Consider the following 21,740-nt stretch of genomic DNA (forward strand, 5'->3'; position numbering starts at 1 on the left):
TGGCTCTCCCAGTCAAAAGGTTCCCGACCCCTGCTTTCGAGCCTCGTCTCAAACAGTGTTAGACCAGAGGACGCCAAAAGGCGAACAGCACAAAGACAATGCCACTATCAGGGCATTGATAGCTCGGGGTGAGCAGCTACATCATGGGACCTCCTTTGCCAGAACCAAAATATAAGAATAGGTTTTCCCCTATTTTTTTCTGGCAACAAAACAGCTGTGTTAAGATGTTAAAACACCAATCTGAAACCTTTTACAAGGAATCATGTCTGCAATAGCCACGGATAATTGTGTCAGAGCACGTTTTTTGTTTGTATTTTCACCACAAGTGTCTGGTTAATGCAGACGTGATTCCTTGCAAAAGGTTTCAGTTTGGTGTTTTAACATCTTAACACAGCTGTTTTGTTGCCAGAAAAAAGGGGAAAATCTATTCTTACATTTTGACACTGGCAAAGGAGGTTCCATGATACATAAATGTATCGTTAAACATGCCAATTCGTTACTACTACAGCACACAATTGTGTTGGACAGCAAAGCCATAACATGTACAATCGTACTGTTTGGTTCTTTCGGTAAAGTCACGTAGGTATAAAATAAAATAAATCACGACGTTTCGATCGCAACACAAGCAGTCACGAAAGCTTCAAATCAAGATTGTACAATCGTGCAAAATAATTTAGCAACGTTGGACAGCTACACCAAGATTGCATGGAGAAAGTAAGTGCACACCAGAAGGGGAGTCGCGACAAGGGAATACTTTCACCAAAGCAGGTGAAGCAATTTCATTTCCTTGTACAAATTCACGTTACAAAGTTATCAAGACTTAATATTAAAGTTTAACACGCAGGGCTTCATATTTAACGTTGAGAGGTTTCAACTTGTCAAGAAACAATTCGTGAACGGAAAATCGAGCAACAGAATCGCCGAATCGATCGATGTACGAATCTTAACGCGAAAATCGATGAGATTCGCTTTGTAACAGGAATCGATAACCATCGAATCGATTCCCCGCCCCCGAAGTTTTTAAAGGGGCCACGTCTCGCACTACCAACAGCTTCGCGTTCTCCGCAAACAGCGTCGATCTTGTTTTTTGTCCGTGTACGCGACTTGACGCCCTTAGAAACCTACCCTTTCCGCATAATACCAAACATGCCCGCCTTCTCAAGACTCGGAGCGATGGCTTCGTAGCGAAATCAACGAAAGCAAATAAAAAAAACAACACCGGGACCGCGCGAGAGATCGCCTCAGCCGGAGGCCTAACTCAGGCTTCCCGCGGGGTTTCCTAGGCGAGGCTGCCGTCGACATGACGACTCCGAGCATCGAGCGGCACTGGGTGTCGCGGCTGCTCGCTGCCGTGTTCTACGGCCTCTGCTCGTTCCTCATCGTCATCGTGAACAAGCAAGTGCTCACGAGCTACGGGTAAAACTCGCCACGTTTCGATCGCTGCAATGAATGGGGTGGTGGTGGTGGTGGCGGCTGCTCCCAAGTGTTGAAACGGCGGTATTTACCGTCGAGCTCTGATTGGCTGAGAGCGCGTGACGCCACGATTGGCGCCAAATTCAAATTTAACATCGCAGCAGGTGCAGCAGCTGATACTGCTGCAGATGATAATGCTGGTGATGCTGCTGCTGCAGCTGCTAATGCTGGTGATGCTGCTGCAGATGCTGCTGCTGCAGAAGCTGCTGCTACAGATGCTGGTGCAGATGCTGCAGATGCTGCTGCTGCAGATGCTGCTGATGCTGCTGCTGATGCAGATGCTGCTGCAGATGCTGCTGCAGATGCTGCAGCAGTTCTGCTGCAGATGCTTCTGCTGTTGCTGCAGATGCTGCTGCTGCAGATGCTGTTGCTGCAGATGCTGCTGCTGCTACAAATACTGCTGCAGATGCTGCTGCTACAGCTGCTGCTACAGCTGCTGATGCTACAGATGCTGCTGCAGACGCTGCTGCTGCTACAGCTGCTGCTACAGCTGCTGATGCTACAGATGCTGCTGCAGACGCTGCTGCTGCTACAGCTGCTGATGCTGCAGATGTTGATGCAGATGTTGATGCTGCTGCAGATGCTGCAGATGCTGTAGATGCTGCAGATGTTGATGCTGCTGATGTAGATGCTGCTGCTGCAACAAGCACACAGCTAACCCTTTCCCGTTTTCGAGATGTCTGCAAGTCGCAGGCGTGGGGTGCCTCCTGCACCGCTCTATCTCGGAACGCGCAATCAGTTCGGCGTTCATTTTATTTGGGGAGCCTTCAGCACTGTCGTGGGGGGTGCCATGGTGGTGGGCTGTCAACTACCTCGCCTGGTATACAGGAGATCGTGGGTTCGATCCGAAACTTGACGCCTGTATATTTGGAGTGTAGCGGTTAGCGCGGTGCGCTCACGGCCAACACAAGTGACGATTATCTGAACAGGTCCTGGGCCTCATCTAGGTCGACTCAGCCTCAAATGAGTACTTGGTGCGGTGTGTAAACATCGCCACCTGGGAGACAAAGGCGGTCGGGCGTGGTGCTGGCCACCCACCCCCTCGTGTACCGTTCCGGCCTTCACAGGTGCTCGCTAACAGCACTTGCCCCTACAGTCTGTAAAGGCTATACGGGGGATCTTTGTCTTTGTGGTCACGTATATTTTTCTCCGGGAATCCCGGTTTTTCCCTCCACGTTTAGAGTATTTGGCTGCTATAATTTTCCGCGTGATAAGCGACTAAGTTGAGCTATCATTTGTGGCCAGGTCGCTTCTGAAAAAGAGCTATATAGCTCAGTGGGCCTTACCTAGTAAAATATAAATTGCTTATTCATAATCAACGTTTTTGGGTTTAGATCGCGTTATTTATAAATGTGTCGTAACCCTCCACCACCCGACACGGCCAATCAGTAAAAAAGTGTCACGTTGACAAAAGACAAATAGTTCACTGCTTTAGCCCACCGGTGTGTTGAAGCCACAACATTTACAATTTGAGTACACACCGGTGGGCTAAAGCAGTGAACTATTTGTCTTTTGTCAACGTGACACTTTTTTACTGATTGGCCGTGTCGGGTGGTGGAGGGTTACGACACATTTATAAATAACGCGATCTAAACCCAAAAACGTTGATTATGAATAACATTGGTCGCGAAAGCCTACGTGTTAAACTGATAAATTGCTTAGTTTTTATATACATTGTACTCATTGCAGAGAACTGTAGCGACACGACCACACTCCACGATAGCTGGCGCCAAACTGTGTCACACCCCCTCCCAGCATGGCTTTGTGGGAGCCTTATTTTAGCTTTTAATCCCGATTCTTAATCTCAAGAGTCTGTGGGATGAATCGTAAGAAAAAACTGGGAAAGGGTGAACACAAATCGCAACACGTACGTCAGTAATCCAGTGTCCTTGAAAGGAATTTTTTTTAAGACGACGTTTCGGGCAGCAGTTCTCTTTATAGGTCAATAGGTTGACCTGACATTGAGTGGAGTATGAGTAAACAAAATTATATTAAAATTTTTGATTGAAAACTCATTTTTTAGAACTGCTTTTTATGTTTAGTTTGTTGTTCTTCACCCCACACCTCCAATTAGCAGGTTGTCTATGTACGGTGCAAAAGAAGTTCAACATACGCGCAAAACTGCACTTTACACCATGGGATTCGAACAGAATTTTTTTTTTTTCACAGAAGACGGAGGGTGTTGGGAGTAGAGTAGGGTGAGATTTTATTGTATTTAACGAGTGCTTTACATATTACTTTTACACAGGGCACCAGATACACAAGAGAAATAATGAAATTATTACATATCTGTCTCAGTGTTATACGTGAGGTGGATGTCGGCCCACGTAGCCACAGAGCCATGTGGCAGCCTCCTCCTCCAACACGTGCAGGGTAACCGGTCGGCCCAGCACACCCTGACGGGCTTCCCAGCCGGAGACGACGGTGCACCATTGGTCTCCTGCTCCCTGCCATCACACAGCGAGGCTGTCGCGCAGCCGTACGATGCCCCATCCATGTTCGGAAGGGGCACACAACACCCTGCCCTGGTCACACCGGGAGCCGTTCAACTGAACCCCACTGGTGGCCTTGGGAGGTCGAAGCCAGTAGGTTGAGTGAGATGCGTGAGCATTACTTAGGCTGCCTGCTTGTACTGTCGTCGCTGTGCGGTGTGGTCTGAGGTCACTGTTCTCTTTTTGTTGTTGTTAGGTTTCCCTCTTCGCTGTTCCTGGGCGTCGGGCAGGTGATTTACGCTCGCAAAAAACATCCCAGAGACTCTTGAGGTTCAGACATTCAGTTTTTTTATTTTCCCAGGTAAGGCCCACTGAGCTATATGGCTCTTTTTCAGAAGCAACTTGGCCACAAATGATTGCTCTGCAAAGTGGCTTATCACGTGGAAATGTATAGCAGCCATACACTCGAAACGCACGTTTCTAAATGTGGAGGAAAAAACGGCAGGACCCGGAGAAAAATACACACAATCACAGGGAGAGACGTGCAAACCCCAAATATACAGCAGGCGTCAGCCTCGGGGTCAAACCCACGACCTCCTGTATACCACGTGAGATAGTTAATATGTCACCACCGTGTCGCCCGAATGGGACATCTCTTTTGAAAATGTTCACTTTCTCAACGGAGCCGTGCTGGAGCATGCCGAGCCGACCCGGCGTGGCTTGGGAAGCGCTGGCTTCTTTTCCCACCGCAGAACCGGAGCCGCACAGCTGATGTCGCGCGTTCAACGTGTTTAGCACGGGTTGGCAGCCTCCGGCTCCGGAGCCGAATGCGGTTTGTTTAAGGGCTACTTTGTGACAGTTATTTACTGAGGGCCGGCCGCTGTCTTGTATATTTATGTACGTTGCAGCTCTTAAAATGTGGATGATTTTTTTTCCTTCGTTTGAACAAAAATGGCTCATTGTTATTTTGGTTGCCGAACTCTGGTTTAGCGTGCTGCTTAACGCGCGGTGCCGGTGAGATGACCTTCCAATTTCTCCTATGACACAGTTGGGTCTTTTTTGCTCTAATTTCTATTTTGATTCATTTCTTTAACTTTTTTTCAATGCTTTTGCCATTTTGGTTAACCCGGATCACTCGTGCGAGGGAGACTTCTACCCTGGTAACCCTTGAGATCTCGCTTCGGTTGAAATAAACTTGACACGCTGACCTCCGTTGTGCAGATGTTGGTGACGGTGGTGCTGCTGCACGTGGGACGGGCGTGTGGTCTCGTGTCCTTCCCATACTTCGACTTAAACCTCCCAAAAAAGGTGCCGCTCTTATTTTCCTCGTCACATTTCTGTATTTTCTTAAACTAAACCAAATTATTCATTGCAATTTCAGTCAGTCATTTTTTTTTTCCGGGTAAGGCACATTGAGCCAAGAAGCTCTTTGAAAGGCAACTTGGCAACAGCGGTAAGCAACGTCAGATGGGAAGGGAGAGTTTGCAGGGGCTGCATGGAACAGTTGATACAACGGTAGCCAGCACGGTCCATGGGAGGTTGAGCTAGTCAGAATCAATCAGAATTGTTATTCATACTGGAGGAATCCGGTGAGCTATAAAGATCTTTTTCACAGATGGCCAGTTGGGGCGGGTCATAAAATTACAACAACAAACAATACAAAAACACGATATTCTTACAAAGTATAGGAATGGTACACAAATCGCAATTTTTTTTACGTGAAAGTAAACTATTTTTAATGTAACCAGGTAAGGCCTACTGAACTACAGTATAAGCTTCTTTTTTTCAGAAGTGACCTGGCTACAAATGATTGTGGCTTATCACGTGGAAAGTTATCCCAGCCAAATAATCTAAATAGTCTGTGAGTGTGACACCGAAGCGAGTTTGTACTATGGTGTGCGAGTCTGTGAATGTTTTATTGACCGAGTGTGTGGTTTACACTGATATCTCTTTTACCAGTGGCAAAATATGATAGTAGGTTTTTACCCTTTTAAACTGGTACAAAACTGACACCTTTATTCAAGGCATCATGTTTACAATAACCACAACACAAGTAGTCAAAAAAGCTAACAAAAAGAAGCAACTCTGATCATGATAATAATATGCACTGTCCTTGAAGTTGATTGGTCCACACCCGAGACGGCTTTCTTTAGAGCCTAGTCCCCATTGGTGTTGGACCAGATGACACCAGAAGGCGTACAACTCAAACACTGCACTATCAGAGTATTTATTATTATCATGATCAGAGTTGCTTATTTTTGTTTGCTTTTTTGACTACTTGTGTTGTGGTTATTGCAAACATGATGCCTTGAATAAAGGTGTCAGTTTTGTACCAGTTTAAAAGGGTAAAAACCTACTATTATAGAGTGTGTGGTTGTTCCACGGAGGGTCATGGTGGCGAGATATTAGCGACCTCGCCTGGTATAGCGGAGGTCGTGGGTTCGATCCCGACCCTGACGCCTGCTGCTGTATATTTGGTGTTTGCATGTTCTCCCCCTGGTGGTCCTGTAAATTTTTCCCCGGGTTTTCCGGTATTGCCCTCCACATTTAGAATAATACTTTTAAAAGTATTTGGCCGCTAGAAATTTCCACGTGATTATAAGCCACTTTGGTGAGATATCATTTGTGGCCAGGTCGCTTATGAAAAAGAGCTACATAGCTCAGTGGGCCTTACCTAGTAAATACAAAATAAAGATATAATAAATAGGGTCGACATTTACACTATGAGACCTCCTTTACCAGTGGCAAAATATAGTAGTAGGTTTTTACCCTTTAAACTGGTACAAAACTGACACCTTTATACAAGGCATCATGTTTGCAATAACCACAACACAAGTAGTCAAAATGCAAACAAAAAGAAACAACTCTGATGATGATAGTGATATGCACTGTCATTATCATCATCAGAGTTGTTTCTTTTTGTTTGCATTTTGACTACTTGTGTTGTGGTTATTGCAAACATGATGCCTTGTATAAAGGTGTCAGTTTTGTACCAGTTTAAAGGGTAAAAACCTACTACTACTAAATAGGGTCGAGTCAGACGGGTTTTTTTGAGCAAGCGTGCAGTTGTTACATGGAGAGTCGAGTCAGACTGCATGTGGTTTTTTCCACGATTGCTCACCGTGCCGCGACCCCCACCCCTGCGTTCCAGATCTTCCCTTTGCCACTCATCTACCTGGGGAACCACATCACCGGCCTCATCAGCACCAAGAGACTCAGGTGCGTCACGTCGCACTCCACCCACACACTGACCAACGCGATCCTCGCTCGGGCTGGCTACCCCGCACTGTCCAAACGAGGTGGGGCTGGCTCGCCGGCACGGACCAAACACGGGGCTGGCACGGTGGGCGTGACACGTGTTGTATGTATGTATGTACGTTGTGTGTATGTATGTTGAACTTCTTTCGCACCGTACGTAGCCAACCGTGCTAATCGGAGGTTCGGGGCAAGGACGACAAACTAAAACGCAAAAAGCAATTCAATCTAGGGAGGTTGAGAGTGGGGGAGGGCAGGATTCCGCTGTTGGAGTGGCAAGTGGGGACCCGCAGTGCAAGCCAGACCTCCTGTGTTCGATTCCCAGCTGCAGCGAACATCGATTTGAATCGGCCTTTAAATTATTACTTGCTGCGGTGTGTCAACATCAGCACTGCGGATACAAAGGTGGATCAGAATCTTTATTTCGAATGCAAGAGGAATCCCGATGAGCTATGAAGCATCTTTCTCACAGATGTCCATAATGGGCAGGTCAGCAAGTTACAACAACAAACAATACACCAAGATAACACCACACAGCAATTCCTCAATAAAATGATACATTAACATTGAACTATCGATCGAAGTTACAAAGCACATTTGCAAATGTGACTGCTGTATCCAGCACTAATCTTCTTCAGGATATTTTTTGAAGGAAGATTTACGATGTTAAGTGGGGCAACAGGTGCCATTCTGGCCACACTACGTTTGGGGGATGGGGTAAAGTATTTTGCCACTTTTCGTAAGACGTCTGACCGGCATCGAAAAAGTAAGCCAAAGGCCCTCTATAGCCTGAACTGTCTAGAGCTCCCTCTAGTTCAGGGGTGGGGAACCTTTTTTCTGCCAAGGGCCATTTGGATATTTATAACATCATTCGCTGGCCATATAAAATAATCAACTTAAAAATTAGCCCGTTATATTTGGTCGAACATTTAATTATCTCACCCCTAATGCGATGGCTGGAACTGCTTCTCTTTGGTGAGGCGTGTGATGTTCGCTGGTATTGATGATGTTGTTGCTACTCGCAACTGCTTTTCCAGGTTTTCTCCTAGATTTATTGAATTTCGAGTCCCGACCGCGGTTGCCTTGGCAGGGCCAGATGAAATGATTTCGCGGGCCTTATACGGCCCGCGGGCCGGACGTTCTCCACCCCTGCTCTAGTTGAGGTCATTGAGCCAGCAGTGCTGTGAGCAAGTAGCAGTCAGGACAGTAGGAAGTGGTAGTGCAGCATTTAGCACGCTGCACTATGAACCCGGCGACCTGAGTTTGATTCCCGCTCAAGGTCAACACCAGTGACGTTTATCTGAACCGATCCTGGGCCTCGCCGAGGTCGACTCGGGCTTAAATGAGTACCGGGTGCAGTGTGTAAACGTCGCCACTCGGGAGACAAAGGCACCCCCCCCCCTCGTGTGTCAGGCCGGCCTTCTTCATAGGTGCAGCTTGCTAACGCGTGGGATATTTGTCGTGTGTGCCTGCACAGCCTCCCAATGTTCACGGTGCTGCGGAAATTCTCCATCCTCTTCACCATGGTGGGCGAGATGTTCATCCTCGGGTGAGTGTTTGTCGCACGTGAATCAAACTTGAAGTTTGTAATTCTCAGGGCTGCGTCGTGAATGTACCACTTGGGGCACCGCGGTGGCGAGATGTTAACTACCTCGCTTGGTATGCAGGAGGTTGTGGGTTCGATCCCAACCCTGATGCCTGTATATTCGGAGTTTGCATGTCTCTCTCCCCGTGGTCGCGTGGATTTTTCTCCACTTCCTTCAGTTTTTCCCTCCACATTTATAAACATGCGTATTAGAGTAGATGGCTGCTTTGAATTTCCACGTAATAAGCCACTTTGTTGAGCTGCCATTTGTGGCCAGGTTGCTTCTGTAAAAGAGATATACAGCTCAGTGGGCCTTACCTGGTAAAAATAATTATAATAAATAGAAAAAAATCAGACCGAACGAGTCTGTAACAGGCTCGCATTTTAGTCAATATAAAAAGGGGGGGACAGCTCTTTCACTTGCAACGTCATCGCATTTTGTTAAATCGCAAGGTAACGTCATCGTTAATTAAGTAACCTCCGGTGAAAAACACACGCTGGGAATATAATCTGTGTGTGCGAATTTTTTCCTTGCTGTTAACTATTTCCTGTTCCGAGACGTCTGCAAGTTGCAGGGTGGGTGTCCCATGCGCCGTTGGATCTCGGAACGTGCAAGTGGTTGGGCGTTAATTTTATTCAGAGAAGAGTAGTGCCGCTGTTTTTCAAAACATTGTACCCACCGCAGAGAACTGTAGCAACACGACCGCACTCTATGATAGCTGGCACCAAACTGTGCCACACGCCCTCCCGCCTTGTGGTGAGTCTCCGGCTCCGTTTTGATGACATACATGTACGTCAACAAAAACCGAAACCGTCCATGTACGTCATCTGAACAGTATCGGAAGAAAAACTGATGACGTACACGTGCGCTATCGGAACGGGAAAGGGTTTCATATATTTTCTTGCGAGCCCCTCCAGAGTTTTGGGCCCTGGGCAAATGTCCATTTTTGATCCACCCCCCCCACCCTAACTCCGATGCTGTGCGGGAGGACTGGACTCGTGACTCGTGCCCGTGCTCCCCTGCCTTCTCATTGTCGCGTCTCTTTCCCTCTTGTTTGATTTCGCAGAAAAACAACGTCATGCCCTATCCAGTTGACCGTGGCCATGATGATGGGCGGGGCCATCTTCGCCGCCAGGTGGGGATGAACTCTTGACCCCACAAACGATGTGTGCCAGCTGTGATGGGAACACAAAGACTACGGTGTTTTTTTATTCATAGCCTGTGGGCAAGCAGGGGGGTGCAGTGTCAATATATGTGCCTCACAGTAAGAATGGCCTGGGTTCGATTCCTGACTCGGGCACCTTTCTGCACGCTATTTGTATGTGTTCTCCCGCTCCAGGTTCCCTGGTTTCCTCTCATAGTTTAATAAATTGCTGTGCAAGCGGTATTGGCCAAAATATCCCATTGCTGGAAAATTTCCTGAAAATTACTTCATTTAGGATTGCACGCACAAGCAACATTTTCCCCGACTGAAAACTTGGCATGACTGTTCTAAAAAAGCCTTTGCCGAGTTTTGAGACTCGGCGAGACTTTCCTGTGTAATCAAGCGTAACAATAAATTAAATAATAGCTCAGCCCATCCTATGGATGGGGTGACATGACACTCGCATAACAATAATAATAACTCTTTGACACATGATCCTCATCGGACGCTTCCCACCTAACCCTCACGACTCACCAGTTGTTAGGAAGCAAGGGATTGTAATGCAATACATGTGTATAATCTTGATACCGGCATCAATTTGGTGTCAATATCGGCGTCTGTGGAGAGGCTCGTGAAGGATGCTACTGGGCAGTTGGAGGCAGTTGCCTTCCAACAACATTGGGAGGGAGGAGGAGCGACGCTCGCCACAACAACTAGCGGAGCACCGAGCGGCTAAAACGCAGCGAGGTGGCACAGTGGGGAGCACAGGTGGTGCATCTGCCAGTGATCTCTAGCCATTCGACCCACGTCACCACCTGGGTCTGTCCCATGACCTTCTTCCAACGAACCTTCCGCACTCCACGTGACCTCAATGTGCACCAAGGCTGGCACAAGCACCGTGTTGACGTCACCGCAGCTTAGTGCCGAATGACGGCTGTTTTCTTTGTGTGTGTGTGTGTGTGTGTCGGTCCTCTGCAGCTCTGACCTGGCGTTTGACCCCGTGGGCTACACCTTCATCCTGGCCAACGACCTTTTCACCGCCGCAAACGGCGTCTACACCAAACAGAAACTCGACTCCCAGGTCCCGGACACGAACGCTCGCCTTCTTTCGCCGTCTCTCACCGCTCTCGCACCACCTCTCACGTCTTCTCACCCATTCTCACCTTTCTCTCGCTCACCCCTCCTCTCACTGCCCGTCATGTTTCTGACCTCCCGTCACCTTCCTACACCCCCTCGTACCCACCTATGACGGTGTTCTGCACTAATTGTCAGAGGGGAGTTGGGGGCGGCACACTTTCACCGATAAGACACCATCAGTGTGAAGGCCGCCACACATTTGAAACCATTGGGGTTTGACAGCAGCACGATGACGATGGGGGATGTTTGCACATTTGTGTATTGTCGGGGGCCGTACTAAAGGCCACCAGGGGCCCTACTAAAGGCCACCAGCAGCCACAATGGCCCGCGGGCCTTGCAATGAAGAACACTGCGTGATCACATCACCTTCCTTTCTCTCACCTCTCATCCTCTCGCTACCCCACACCGCCGTGTACCGCCTGTCATCTCGCCTCCCATCAAACACCCCCCTCCCCCTCCTCTCATGGCTCAATCCCAGCTCTACCCCCACCCAACCCGACTGGCGAGTCGAGCGGTCTGGCATGGCGCCACCAAACCGCAAGTGTTTATATTTCCTCCACGGTGGCTAGGAGATGTTAACCACCTCGCCTAATATACAGGAGGTCATGGGTTCGATCCCGACCCTGACGCCTGCATATTTGGAGTTTGCATGTGCTCCCTGTGGTTGCGTGGATTTTTCTCCGGGTCCTCTGGATTTTCCCTCCACATTTAGAAAAATAAGTTTAGAGTATTTGGCTGCGATAAATGTCCACGTGATAAGCCACTTCATTGGGTCTCTCATTTGTGGCCAGGTCGCTTCTAAAAAAGAGCTATACAGCTCAGTGGGCCTTACCTGGTAAATTGAAAAATAGTTTATTAGTTTAGTTTACTTCTCTGTGTTATGTTTAGACAAAGGTAAAGATGCAGCCCGGCGATTGCCTGCTCATGCCGACACCATCACTGTTGGTATTTTTGGCCTAGTCTTCCGTATGTATGTTGAAGTTATTTCACACCATACGTTGCCAACCATGCTATGTACGTATGTTGAACTTCTTTTACACCGTACGTGGCCAATCGTGCGAATTGGAGGTGTCGGGGAGGGACAACAAACTAAACACAAAAAGCAGTTCTCAAGAAATATGTTTTCAATATAAATTTAAAACTACATAGCTCCCAGTAGCGTTATAATATTGGAAGTAAGAGCATTGCAGACGTCTGCAGAAGTGCATCTGAAAGTGTGCGATGTGGTGACCGTCTTTGTTCGGTGGCCAGCCAAAAGCCGCTGCTACTGCTGCGAGGGACGACCACCGGAGTTCGCGTGACGATGGTTTACGCCGACCAGACTTTGCCCCTACCACGTGCGACATGCCGATCGACTTTCCTCGTCGTTGCGTGTTTAGGAGCTGGGGAAATACGGCCTACTCTACTACAACGCCGTGTTCATGATCGTGCCTGCCGCTCTGGCGTGCGCGTACACAGGCGATCTGCAACTGGTGAGGCACCTTCATTATTTTTTATATTTTTACCTAAGTTTCTCCTGGTTTTGATCTCGGCACCCTTCGTGTTACGGTAACGGGCCTGCAGAAGCAGATGTCACAGAACTACCTCTTGAGATCCCTTAAAATGAACTCTGGTCCACACAGTAGAGGACATCATTTTCCCACTTCCCCTCCCACAGAGTAATGTTTATTGCGTGGCAGTCAAACCAATATGTAGGCAGTCCCCCGGGTTACGGAAGACCCGAATTACAGAAATCCGAATTTGCGAAAATGCTCCCATTAATCATGAAAAAAAAATTAAATACTGTGAGCGCAAATAGTGCAGCGCGGTGAGGTTTCGGATGAATACAACGGAGCGAGGCGTAATGCGGGGGCACACATTCCCCATGGCAGTGGTGCACTGTATGGCACTCACGCCGTTACATTGTTACCATGAGTATACTGTACCCCCGGCCACATAGTCTCGTAACTTTCAGTGTAACATTAGCCATAATTGCATTGCAATAATGACTGGAAAGCGACCAGGTGCTTGCAACAGTGCAGAACGATGCTCGTAAGCGTAAAGCGATTGCTTTAGAGCAGAGCTGGGGAACCATTTTTCTGCCAAGAGCCATTTGCATATTTATAACATCATTCGCGGGCCATACAAAATCATCAACTTAAAAATTAGCCTGTTATTGAATTTCGAGTCCCGCCTGCGGTTGCCTTGGCAGGGCCAGACACAAATGATTTTGCGGGCTTTATACGGCCCGCGGACCGGACGTTCCCCACCTCTGCTTTAGAGCATAGACGCCACCTTCACCACAAAAACTCCGCCTTCCTGAGCTTCATGAGGATTAAGGTAGATGGAATTTTTTGTAGCGTTATGTAATTGTTCTATATGCTTCGTGGTATTCATAAACAATTGGACACAGTGCAGTACATGTTCCATTCGTCTAATTGTGGGTAGTTGTTAGGGCAAGATATTGATGAAATGAAAGAATCGTAGGAAATGCAGGGCGTTATGTACAGCGAATCGATAAGGTAGCGATAGAAAACGGACGGCAGCGTGATACGGTTGCTGAGAGAAAACGGTAGGGGAGGCTACAACTATTCCCGGATAATGGATTTTATCTTGATGTCGGGGGGGAAAATTGTTCAGAGTCCGACGTACGGAAAATTGGGATTACGGATATTTCTCGGGAACCTAACCCTTCTGTAATCCGGGGGACTGCCTGTACTTAAATTTCAAGACTGGAACTATTAGTTTAATTTGTTATAATCATAATAAAGTTTTTGAGTTAGATCGCGTTATTTCTAAATGTGTCGTAACCCTCCACCACCCGACACGGCCAATCAGTAAAAAAAAAGTGTCACATTGACAAAAGACAAATAGGTCACTACTTTAGCCCACCGGTGTGTTGAAGAGTGAATCCACAACATTTACATTTTTTGAGTAGTACGACGTTTCTCTGGTAATTACATCCAGCATCATCGGGCAATTCGCCAGAATGGTGAAGCCCTCCACTTGCTCCCGTTCTTAAATAGAGCAGCAGCAGGGTGACGTCATCATTTAACTCATCAGGTGCTGTGATTTGATTGTTATAATCAAGTGATGTCATAATTTCAGCACCATGGACTTAACCCTGCCTACATCTCCCCGTGGATCATTGATTATATCCGGCAGCTTCAAGGGGGAAGGCGGCGCCGGATTTCCAAAAACCCCGGATAATCGCATAATTCATCTTCTTGGTTCTTTCGGTAAAGTCACGTAGAAGGGAAGTAATAAAATAATAAAAATAAAACATAATAAAATAATTCTCACGACGTTTCGGCCACAACGCAAGCAGCCGTCCTCAGGTGAAACCAGGTCTGTCGAGGCGACAGCGTCTGTCGCCTCGACAGTCGCTGCTTGCGTTGTGGCCGAAACGTCGTGAGAATTATTTTATTATGTTTTATTTTTATTATTTTATTACTTCCCTTCTACGTGACTTTACCGAAAGAACCAAGAAGATGAATCCCTGCAGTCACGAAAGCTTTAAATCGAAATTTAATCGCATAATTATTTAAAATTGCTTCTTTTTGCACATTCTCGCGTAACATTATGTTTTTAGGTGTTGTGTATATGTTTTGTGTATTTTAAATTTTATTACTATATGAAAGTGGCTTAAATATACAAATCAACAATAATATATATCCTCCTGTGAAAAGTTACCGTGCAGTATTTACTGTACCATACTTACCAATTCCAATCTCGAAGACTCTGCATGGGGGTGATGTTCGTGGTACAACTCCGCTCTTGTTTCAATAGCTAATATCCGACGATCGCCAGACTGATGCGAACACCGAATTGCACAACGCAAAATTTTCTCCGGATCACCTCGCCGTGTATATTTTCTGTTTTATTACTGTAGTTATTAGTCGTAGAAAAATGTATATGCTTGCAGTATTTTCATTGTTTATGTTGTATTTACCCTATATTGTACTGTGTATAAAATTTGACACGCCGCACTGGTTACAGCCTTTGGAGCGGTTTAGCCGGATCAGCCTGGGACTGCCGGATAATGTTGTAAGCCGGATAATCGATAATCAACTGTATTTGGTATTCTATAAAACGGCGTTGTATTTGTATTGTACCTCTCCCCCGTGTTCCCCCCCCCCCCACACCATCTTTCTGCCGCCCCCCTCTGTCCGTAGGCGCTGGCCTTTGAGGGCTGGAGCAACCCCTGGTTCGTCGTACACTTCACCTTCGCCTGCCTCATGGGGTGAGTCGCGACGATGTTATCTCGCTGGGTCCCTGCCGCATGAACGGAGAGTAATCGTTCAGTCTCGCACGTTGTGCTAACGCGTTATATTTTCAGGGGCCCAAATAGGGGGGGACGAAAAATAATCAATTGGAGTTTATTTTTATTCATTGTTATACTTGTAGGCATTATTTTCCTACAATATCAGCTGCATTTACACGAAATATCATCTTGCTAGCTCTTCTAGTCATGCACGTTGATCCGTTAACAATCACGGTAATCACACTGTGCTACAAGACCTGGCGACCTGAGTTTACGTGCCAGACGTGCCCATAATCAGTGGGGAATTTCTCGACTAGTCCTGGGCTTCCCCTACGTTGATTCACCATCGAATGTTGTGGTGCATCAACATCAACACCTCAGATTCTCTTCTATGAGCACGGTTGGCTACGTAAGGTGCGAGAGAAGTTCAACAAACAAACACATCAACACTGGGGAGACAAAGGTGGCGGGGCGCTGTATTTGGCTACAACCCCTACCTCTTGTGCGCCGTGGCCATTTTGAAAGGTGCTACTCGCTAACAGCACTTTCCCCAGCAGTCTGGTAAAGGCTACACGGGGGGTCTTTGTCTTGTGTGTATGTGTGTGCTTGAGAGCACCTATGAAGGCCGATACGGCGTACAAGAGGGTGGGTGGCCAGCACCACACCCGACCGCCTTTGTCTCCCTAGTGGCAGTGTTTACACAATCCACCAGGTACGCATTTGCGGCTGAGTCGACCTAGGGGAGGCTCAGGACTAGTTTAGATAATCGTCACTGGTGTTGGCCGTAAGCGGGAATCGAACTGGGGTCGTCGGGTTTGCAGCGCAGCGCGCTAACCGCTGCACTTCCGCTCACAGGTGCTCGCTAACAGCACTTGCCCCAGGAATCTGGTGAAGGCTACATGTGGGATCTTTGTCTTTTGTGTTTGTGTGTGTATGAGCGCAGGTTCATCTTGCTCTTCTCCATCATCCTTTGCACACAGTACAACTCTGCCCTCACCACCACCATCGTCGGCTGCCTGAAGGTTTCTTGAATTTTTATCAATGCATTTATTAATATCTACTGTACCTACAACAGCCCGTCGTTAACAGGGGAATGGTCGGTAAGCGAACACATTGGGCTCTATGGAGGCCCGTTGTTAAGCGATTAGTCGTTAACAGGGGTGGTCGTTGAGAGGGTTTCCTACTCTACACTACTATACACTACAATACTATACATTACTTTCTACACTACACTACTATACACTACACTATATACTATTCATTGGGCTCTATGGAGGCCCGTCGTTAAGCGATTAGTCGTTAACAAGGCTGGTCGTTGAGAGGGGTTCTACTGTATTTTTGAGGGTTTTTTTAAATCCTTTATATTAAGTTCACTTGCTTGTTTGCACGCTTACGACCGTGCAAATCTTTCGGTCGTTTTTTAACCCACTTCCCGTGATCCAATCGAGCTGACATTTTGCACACAGACTCGTTGTGCGGGACAATTTATTTTCGTGAAATTTTTTTTCCATAACTTTACACTTTGTAGGGAAAAAAAATTATATTTAATTACCAACTTCTTAATGGTGGCAGGCAATCATCTGACCCATAGGTGGCAGCCATCTCAAGCCAGAGGACGAGAGGACTCTAGCCGCCACGCATATAAAGGATTTTTAGTGAAAAAACTTTGTTTTTACGGGTTAATTTTTTTATGACTCTGTTCCCTTCTGCGTGTGCCACTGCAGAATGTGTCGGTGGCCTATATCGGCATGCTGGTGGGAGGTGACTACATCTTCTCATGGCCCAACTTCGTGGGCCTAAACATTTGGTAGGTGCTTGGGCAATGCAACATGTAAGTGCTTGCTAACAGCACTTGTCCCCCCCCAACGGCCTAATGAAGGCTTATGCAGGGATGTTTTGTCTTTAAAAGCACTTTCCAATTAAGGTTGTAAACAATACGTCTGTGTGTCAATCCGTCTCTAATGGGAGAGGGGGTGGTGGAGAGAGGCACGATAATTATTGTAAAGACATCCCGATATGAGCAAAACTTGAGAATGAAGTTGTGTTGCTTTTATGGATTCGCCCTATAGGAAATCGACCAAAATAGTTTTCTAATGCCTAAAGGGAAAAAAAGCGAAACAGTGCTAAAAGCACCTGCCAGGGTATCCTGGCCCAGCCAGCCAAGATGCACTGACCTTGACAGGGCCGCTATACGAGCCCCGTTTTCCTATCTCGGCCTACGGATGTACCTCTCCCTACAATACGAGTCCTCCCTTAATTATCTTGAAAAAAAACATTTCCAACGACAGCCACGTATTGGAAAGCAATATATAATGCCTGCGTGCGTACGCATGATTTTTGTTCTCGATTTTATTTATGCAACGCTACTCTTTCTTTTTGGTAGCATCAGCGGAGGCGTCCTTTACTCCTTCCTCACGTTCCGGGAGTCGTCGGCTGAGAAGCAAGGAGGCTGATCCGGCCAGCGCCAGGGCCCGTGCACGCATCTCCCCCAACGCCCGCTCGCTAGCGCCAGGGTCTGTACGCGCATGGGCAATGCGCGTGATGCTGCGGTCATGTGTGAACGTGTCCTCGCTCACACGTGCGCATGTCCACACTCACCTGCTGAGGGGGAGTGGCTGTCCTGCAAACATTGTGATAACCCACCAAAGATCACAGTCCAGAAAGTTTATCAAGCTTTTGTCGAGAGCAGGGTGAGCGAGTTAATTAAGTTTGTTGCGCGGAGATAATACAATCGAACGCCATCAAAGGTGGATTGTAAAGTGTTCCAGCGAAGCCAGAATATGTTAGCTTGCACAAATGATATATATATCAATATATATTATGTGGGTTATCAGGATTTTCAGGACACCTCTCCATCAATTCGCACAACTGTTTACAGCGGCCGGACGTACGATCAGTACAATCGTCGTTACTTGAAATCAACTTATGAAGTAACTGGCCGAAATCTAGATTTTTTTAAGTACGTCCGTTTTTGTATTTTCAAGAGCGCAGGGATTTCAAACTGCTTATCTTTTCATGTAAAGCGGAAGGTTTTTGCACAGCCAGCATAACGAATTGCTTCACCTTGCAGTGGATAATGCCTTGGCTCTATACCACAGGACCTTTCAGCCATGACTACAAACTCGCACTGACCAGCGTGGTGAAGTATGGGTAAAACAATCCCCATGAACTCGCGCGTCATGAAAAGCCTTTATCAAACGGTGCATTGGATTAAAAAAAGGTGACATGTTAGATTTTTTAGAGAGTATATTTGGGTCACATTGCAATACTTTACCTTTTTGGGTGTCTTTTACCTGGAATATAACTTAATTTTTAATTATGTATCTATCAATGGATTCACTGGTGTCTTTATTTGAAAACCCTCGATAGCACATGGAGATTAATGGCACCTGTTGTCAAGGAATCTACAGTTACAAGGGGATTCTTTTTACTATTTTAAACAAGAAAACGTGCAATTTTTACAATGTATGTAAAACAGGAAACTTGCTGTTGGGATAAAGGAATCTGACACGACGACATTTCTAGGTTAACTGGGTGTGTGGGTTTTTACACAAGATTGTTTTATTGGTTATATTTACAATATAGGGTGTGAAGAATCAGGTTTTTATATTTTCTGTAATGCAGAATTGGACGGTGTGCGTGTGCATGTGTATAACAATGGCCGTGGTGGTACTTTTTTTTATTCACAAGCATTTCTTTTTCATTATAAAAAATTGCTAAATATCCCAATTTTAAAACATTACAAATTGCACACTTCAACTACACTTCCCAACGTGGTTGCTTTGTCATTGTCACTGGACAATGCTGTGGCAGCCGTCCCCCGTGCCGTATTCTGTAGCCAGGAATCCCCCCATAAAGCCTTGCCCAGCATAACGCGGCTAATGATGATGATAAGGAATCACCAATTCCTGTCCCATCACCCCCCTTCCAGTGGCACACATGATGGGAACGGAGGAGAGACTTTTTAAAAATGAATTTCCTCCAAACTATTTTCGTGGTATCCGAGTGGTCGATTGACCTCACCGGATGATCGGTAAGGGTCTCGTCGATTCACGTAATTAATTTGGAGAGCCCAGCGCTGTTTGCGAGCGCTAAGTAAAAAAGGAATGAAGGTAGCCATTTGTATTCGAAGCTATTGCCTTAAGTAGACCCCATGTAGATAGCCGGGAGAGGCGTGCGTGGTATAATCAAGCAACACAAAGTGTGCTCACTTTTGCACTTACATGCAGTCACTGTTCAACTGTCGTGCCTTTTTGAAGTGATGGGGAAAGTGGGTGTGTGGGGAAGCAATGCTAATCATTTGTGGATTTTATAGTTAGAAATTACCAATGAACTTGGTTTTTACTTAATTTTGGTCGGCGGTGACAATGAGCGTGGCTATGACTGTGAACTACTAAACCAAAAGTCCTAATCGCGACTGACTCTGACGAGGTACAACGAACTTTCTGTGCCATAATCGAAGACGCAGATTTGGGTAATAAAGTAACGCGATGAGCGACTGCAGTGCAATGACAAACAACTTTGAATGGTAATTTGTAGTTGCCAATATATGTACTGAACATAACATGTTTTATGAGTTCACAAATTGGCCGTACTGATAATATTTTTAGTGATGGAGTAGGGAAATAGTTCACCACTCGCCAACATTCAATAACTTGGAGTGGACTCAATATTTGACCAATTTAGTCCTTCAGACGTCGAAGATGACTTTTAAATGCACAGTAAAACTTGACTTAAAATTCCAAAAGTTATAAGATGGGCTTGAGACTGTGACAAAAATAAACAATGCTAACTTAATTTACACTTAGGTGTGAGGGTTTGTGTGTCACATGATATAAAACATGCGTAAAAAGACAACTGTCAACGTTACGGATTACTTTATGAGGTGTATGTGTAGTGATGTTGCTACACTTTAAATAAATGTGTTGAAGGGAATGCTTTTGGATCTGATTGAACGTGACCGTCCATCCCTCCCTCCCTCCCCCAAGCCAACCAGCCAGCCAGCAAAACGTTTTTCTCTCCCCCGAATACACGGCTGGGGTGGAGGGTGGGTGGGTGATGCGTGAAGTTCACGCTTACGAACCCAGCTTCACACACAGCCAGACGGGCACGAAGCCAGCCAGAGACAAAGACGTTTTATTTATCATCTAGTCGGAAGTTGTTTGCAAAAAGGCAGCAACAAACAGCACGAACAAAGATTCTAAACGATGCAGAGTGAAACACGTTGCTTTAATGGAGCAACGCTATAAGAATGCGTGGTGGGGTGGGAACAGAGACGGATGATGGTGAGGGAATTACAAAGTTGAACATCACAGATTCCAAGAACACAGGAGGAGATGTTACTATCCTTTGTGCAAGCACTTCCAAGAGTTCATGAACAGTGAGCCTGGTGAAATTTGGGGAGCGCATCGTCAGTAGTGAACCTTTGGTTCCTAGGGTGTTTCGGCCTTTCACACTATACACCCTCCCCAAAGGCGGCCAGCGACAGGGTGATCAAACCTACGCTTGCGTCCCATTCCCAATTAGTCATAGGAGTTGCCTTGTTGTTGATAGCCAACATCGCCTCTTCACACAACCATTCTCGTTCGTGCTCCCTCAACAGAGGAATGGCAAATACCACACAAACGCTCTCTCTCCTGAAAGCCCTCTCTTGACTAGCAGACCTCGACATTGGCATTTCTCGCCTGAACATATTTGCATACGCGAGAATGGAATTACAAAGTGGGGCAGTGTGAGGGTAGAATTTGAGAAGAGTTTTGTGATCTGTAGTGTGGTGAGTGTGTGCGTGAATTAGTGAGTTTTTGTGACCTGCGGTGTGGTGAGTGAATGAGTGTGCGTGAATGAGTGAGTGGGTGAGTGAGTTTTAGTGACTTGCAGTGTAGTGAGTGGGTGAGTTTTTTGTGACCTGCAGTGTGGTGAGTGGGTAAGTGTATGGGTGAATGAGCGAGTGGGTGAGTGAGTTTTTTGTGACCTGCAGTGTGGTCAGTGGGTGAGTGTGTGGGTGAATGAGCGAGTGGGTGACTTGTTGTGACCTGCAATGTGGTTAGTGGATGAGTGTGTGCGTGAATGAGCAAGTGGGTGAGTGAGTTTTTTGTGACCTGCAGTGTGGTGGGTGGGTGAGTGTGTGCGTGAATGAGCGAGTGGGTGAGTGAGTTTTTTTTGTGTCCTGCAATGTGGTTAGTGGGTGAGTGTGTTCCGTGAATGAGTGACCCATTCCTCAACGTGTGTGGAATAATTAGTGACCAGTAACCACGGATCCAGTGATCTCCGGCGAGTGACTGGAGTGAATTAGTGCTGACTCGTGCTTATGGATTCAGTTATCAAGCGTCCCCGGTGTGGCCGAGAGAGTCGTGGTGGTACATCATGTGGTCGCCAAAGAATTTTGAATGAATCTATTTTAAACTATTTTTTTTATTTTACCAGGTAAGGCCCACTGAGCTAATAGCTCTTGTTGAGAAACGACCCGGCCA

At 46.6% G+C, this 21,740-nt stretch overlaps 1 protein-coding gene across 2 annotated transcripts; it reads left to right on the forward strand.

Annotated features, from left to right (window-relative positions):
* Window positions 1–996: 996 nt before the first annotated feature.
* LOC133349871 (nucleotide sugar transporter SLC35D2-like) lies at window positions 997–20,205 on the forward strand. 2 transcript variants are annotated; one of them, XM_061563686.1, is made up of 12 exons: window positions 997–1,416; window positions 4,162–4,195; window positions 5,127–5,213; window positions 7,057–7,124; window positions 8,638–8,709; window positions 9,813–9,881; window positions 10,869–10,971; window positions 12,407–12,499; window positions 15,182–15,249; window positions 16,214–16,292; window positions 16,995–17,077; window positions 17,654–20,205. In XM_061563686.1, the coding sequence occupies exons 1-12, from the start codon at window positions 1,301–1,303 to the stop codon at window positions 17,721–17,723; spliced, it is 942 nt and encodes a 313-aa protein (XP_061419670.1). In that variant the 5' UTR covers window positions 997–1,300; the 3' UTR covers window positions 17,724–20,205. The 2 variants fall into 2 exon arrangements, with proteins under 2 accessions (XP_061419670.1, XP_061419679.1); XM_061563695.1 differs by lacking the exon at window positions 4,162–4,195 and having other exon boundaries at window positions 998–1,416.
* Window positions 20,206–21,740: the final 1,535 nt, after the last annotated feature.

Source organism: Lethenteron reissneri, chromosome 4, assembly GCF_015708825.2.
Source record: "Lethenteron reissneri isolate LAM-NWPU_2019-01 chromosome 4, ASM1570882v1, whole genome shotgun sequence".
Classification (NCBI taxonomy): Eukaryota; Metazoa; Chordata; class Hyperoartia; order Petromyzontiformes; family Petromyzontidae; genus Lethenteron; species Lethenteron reissneri.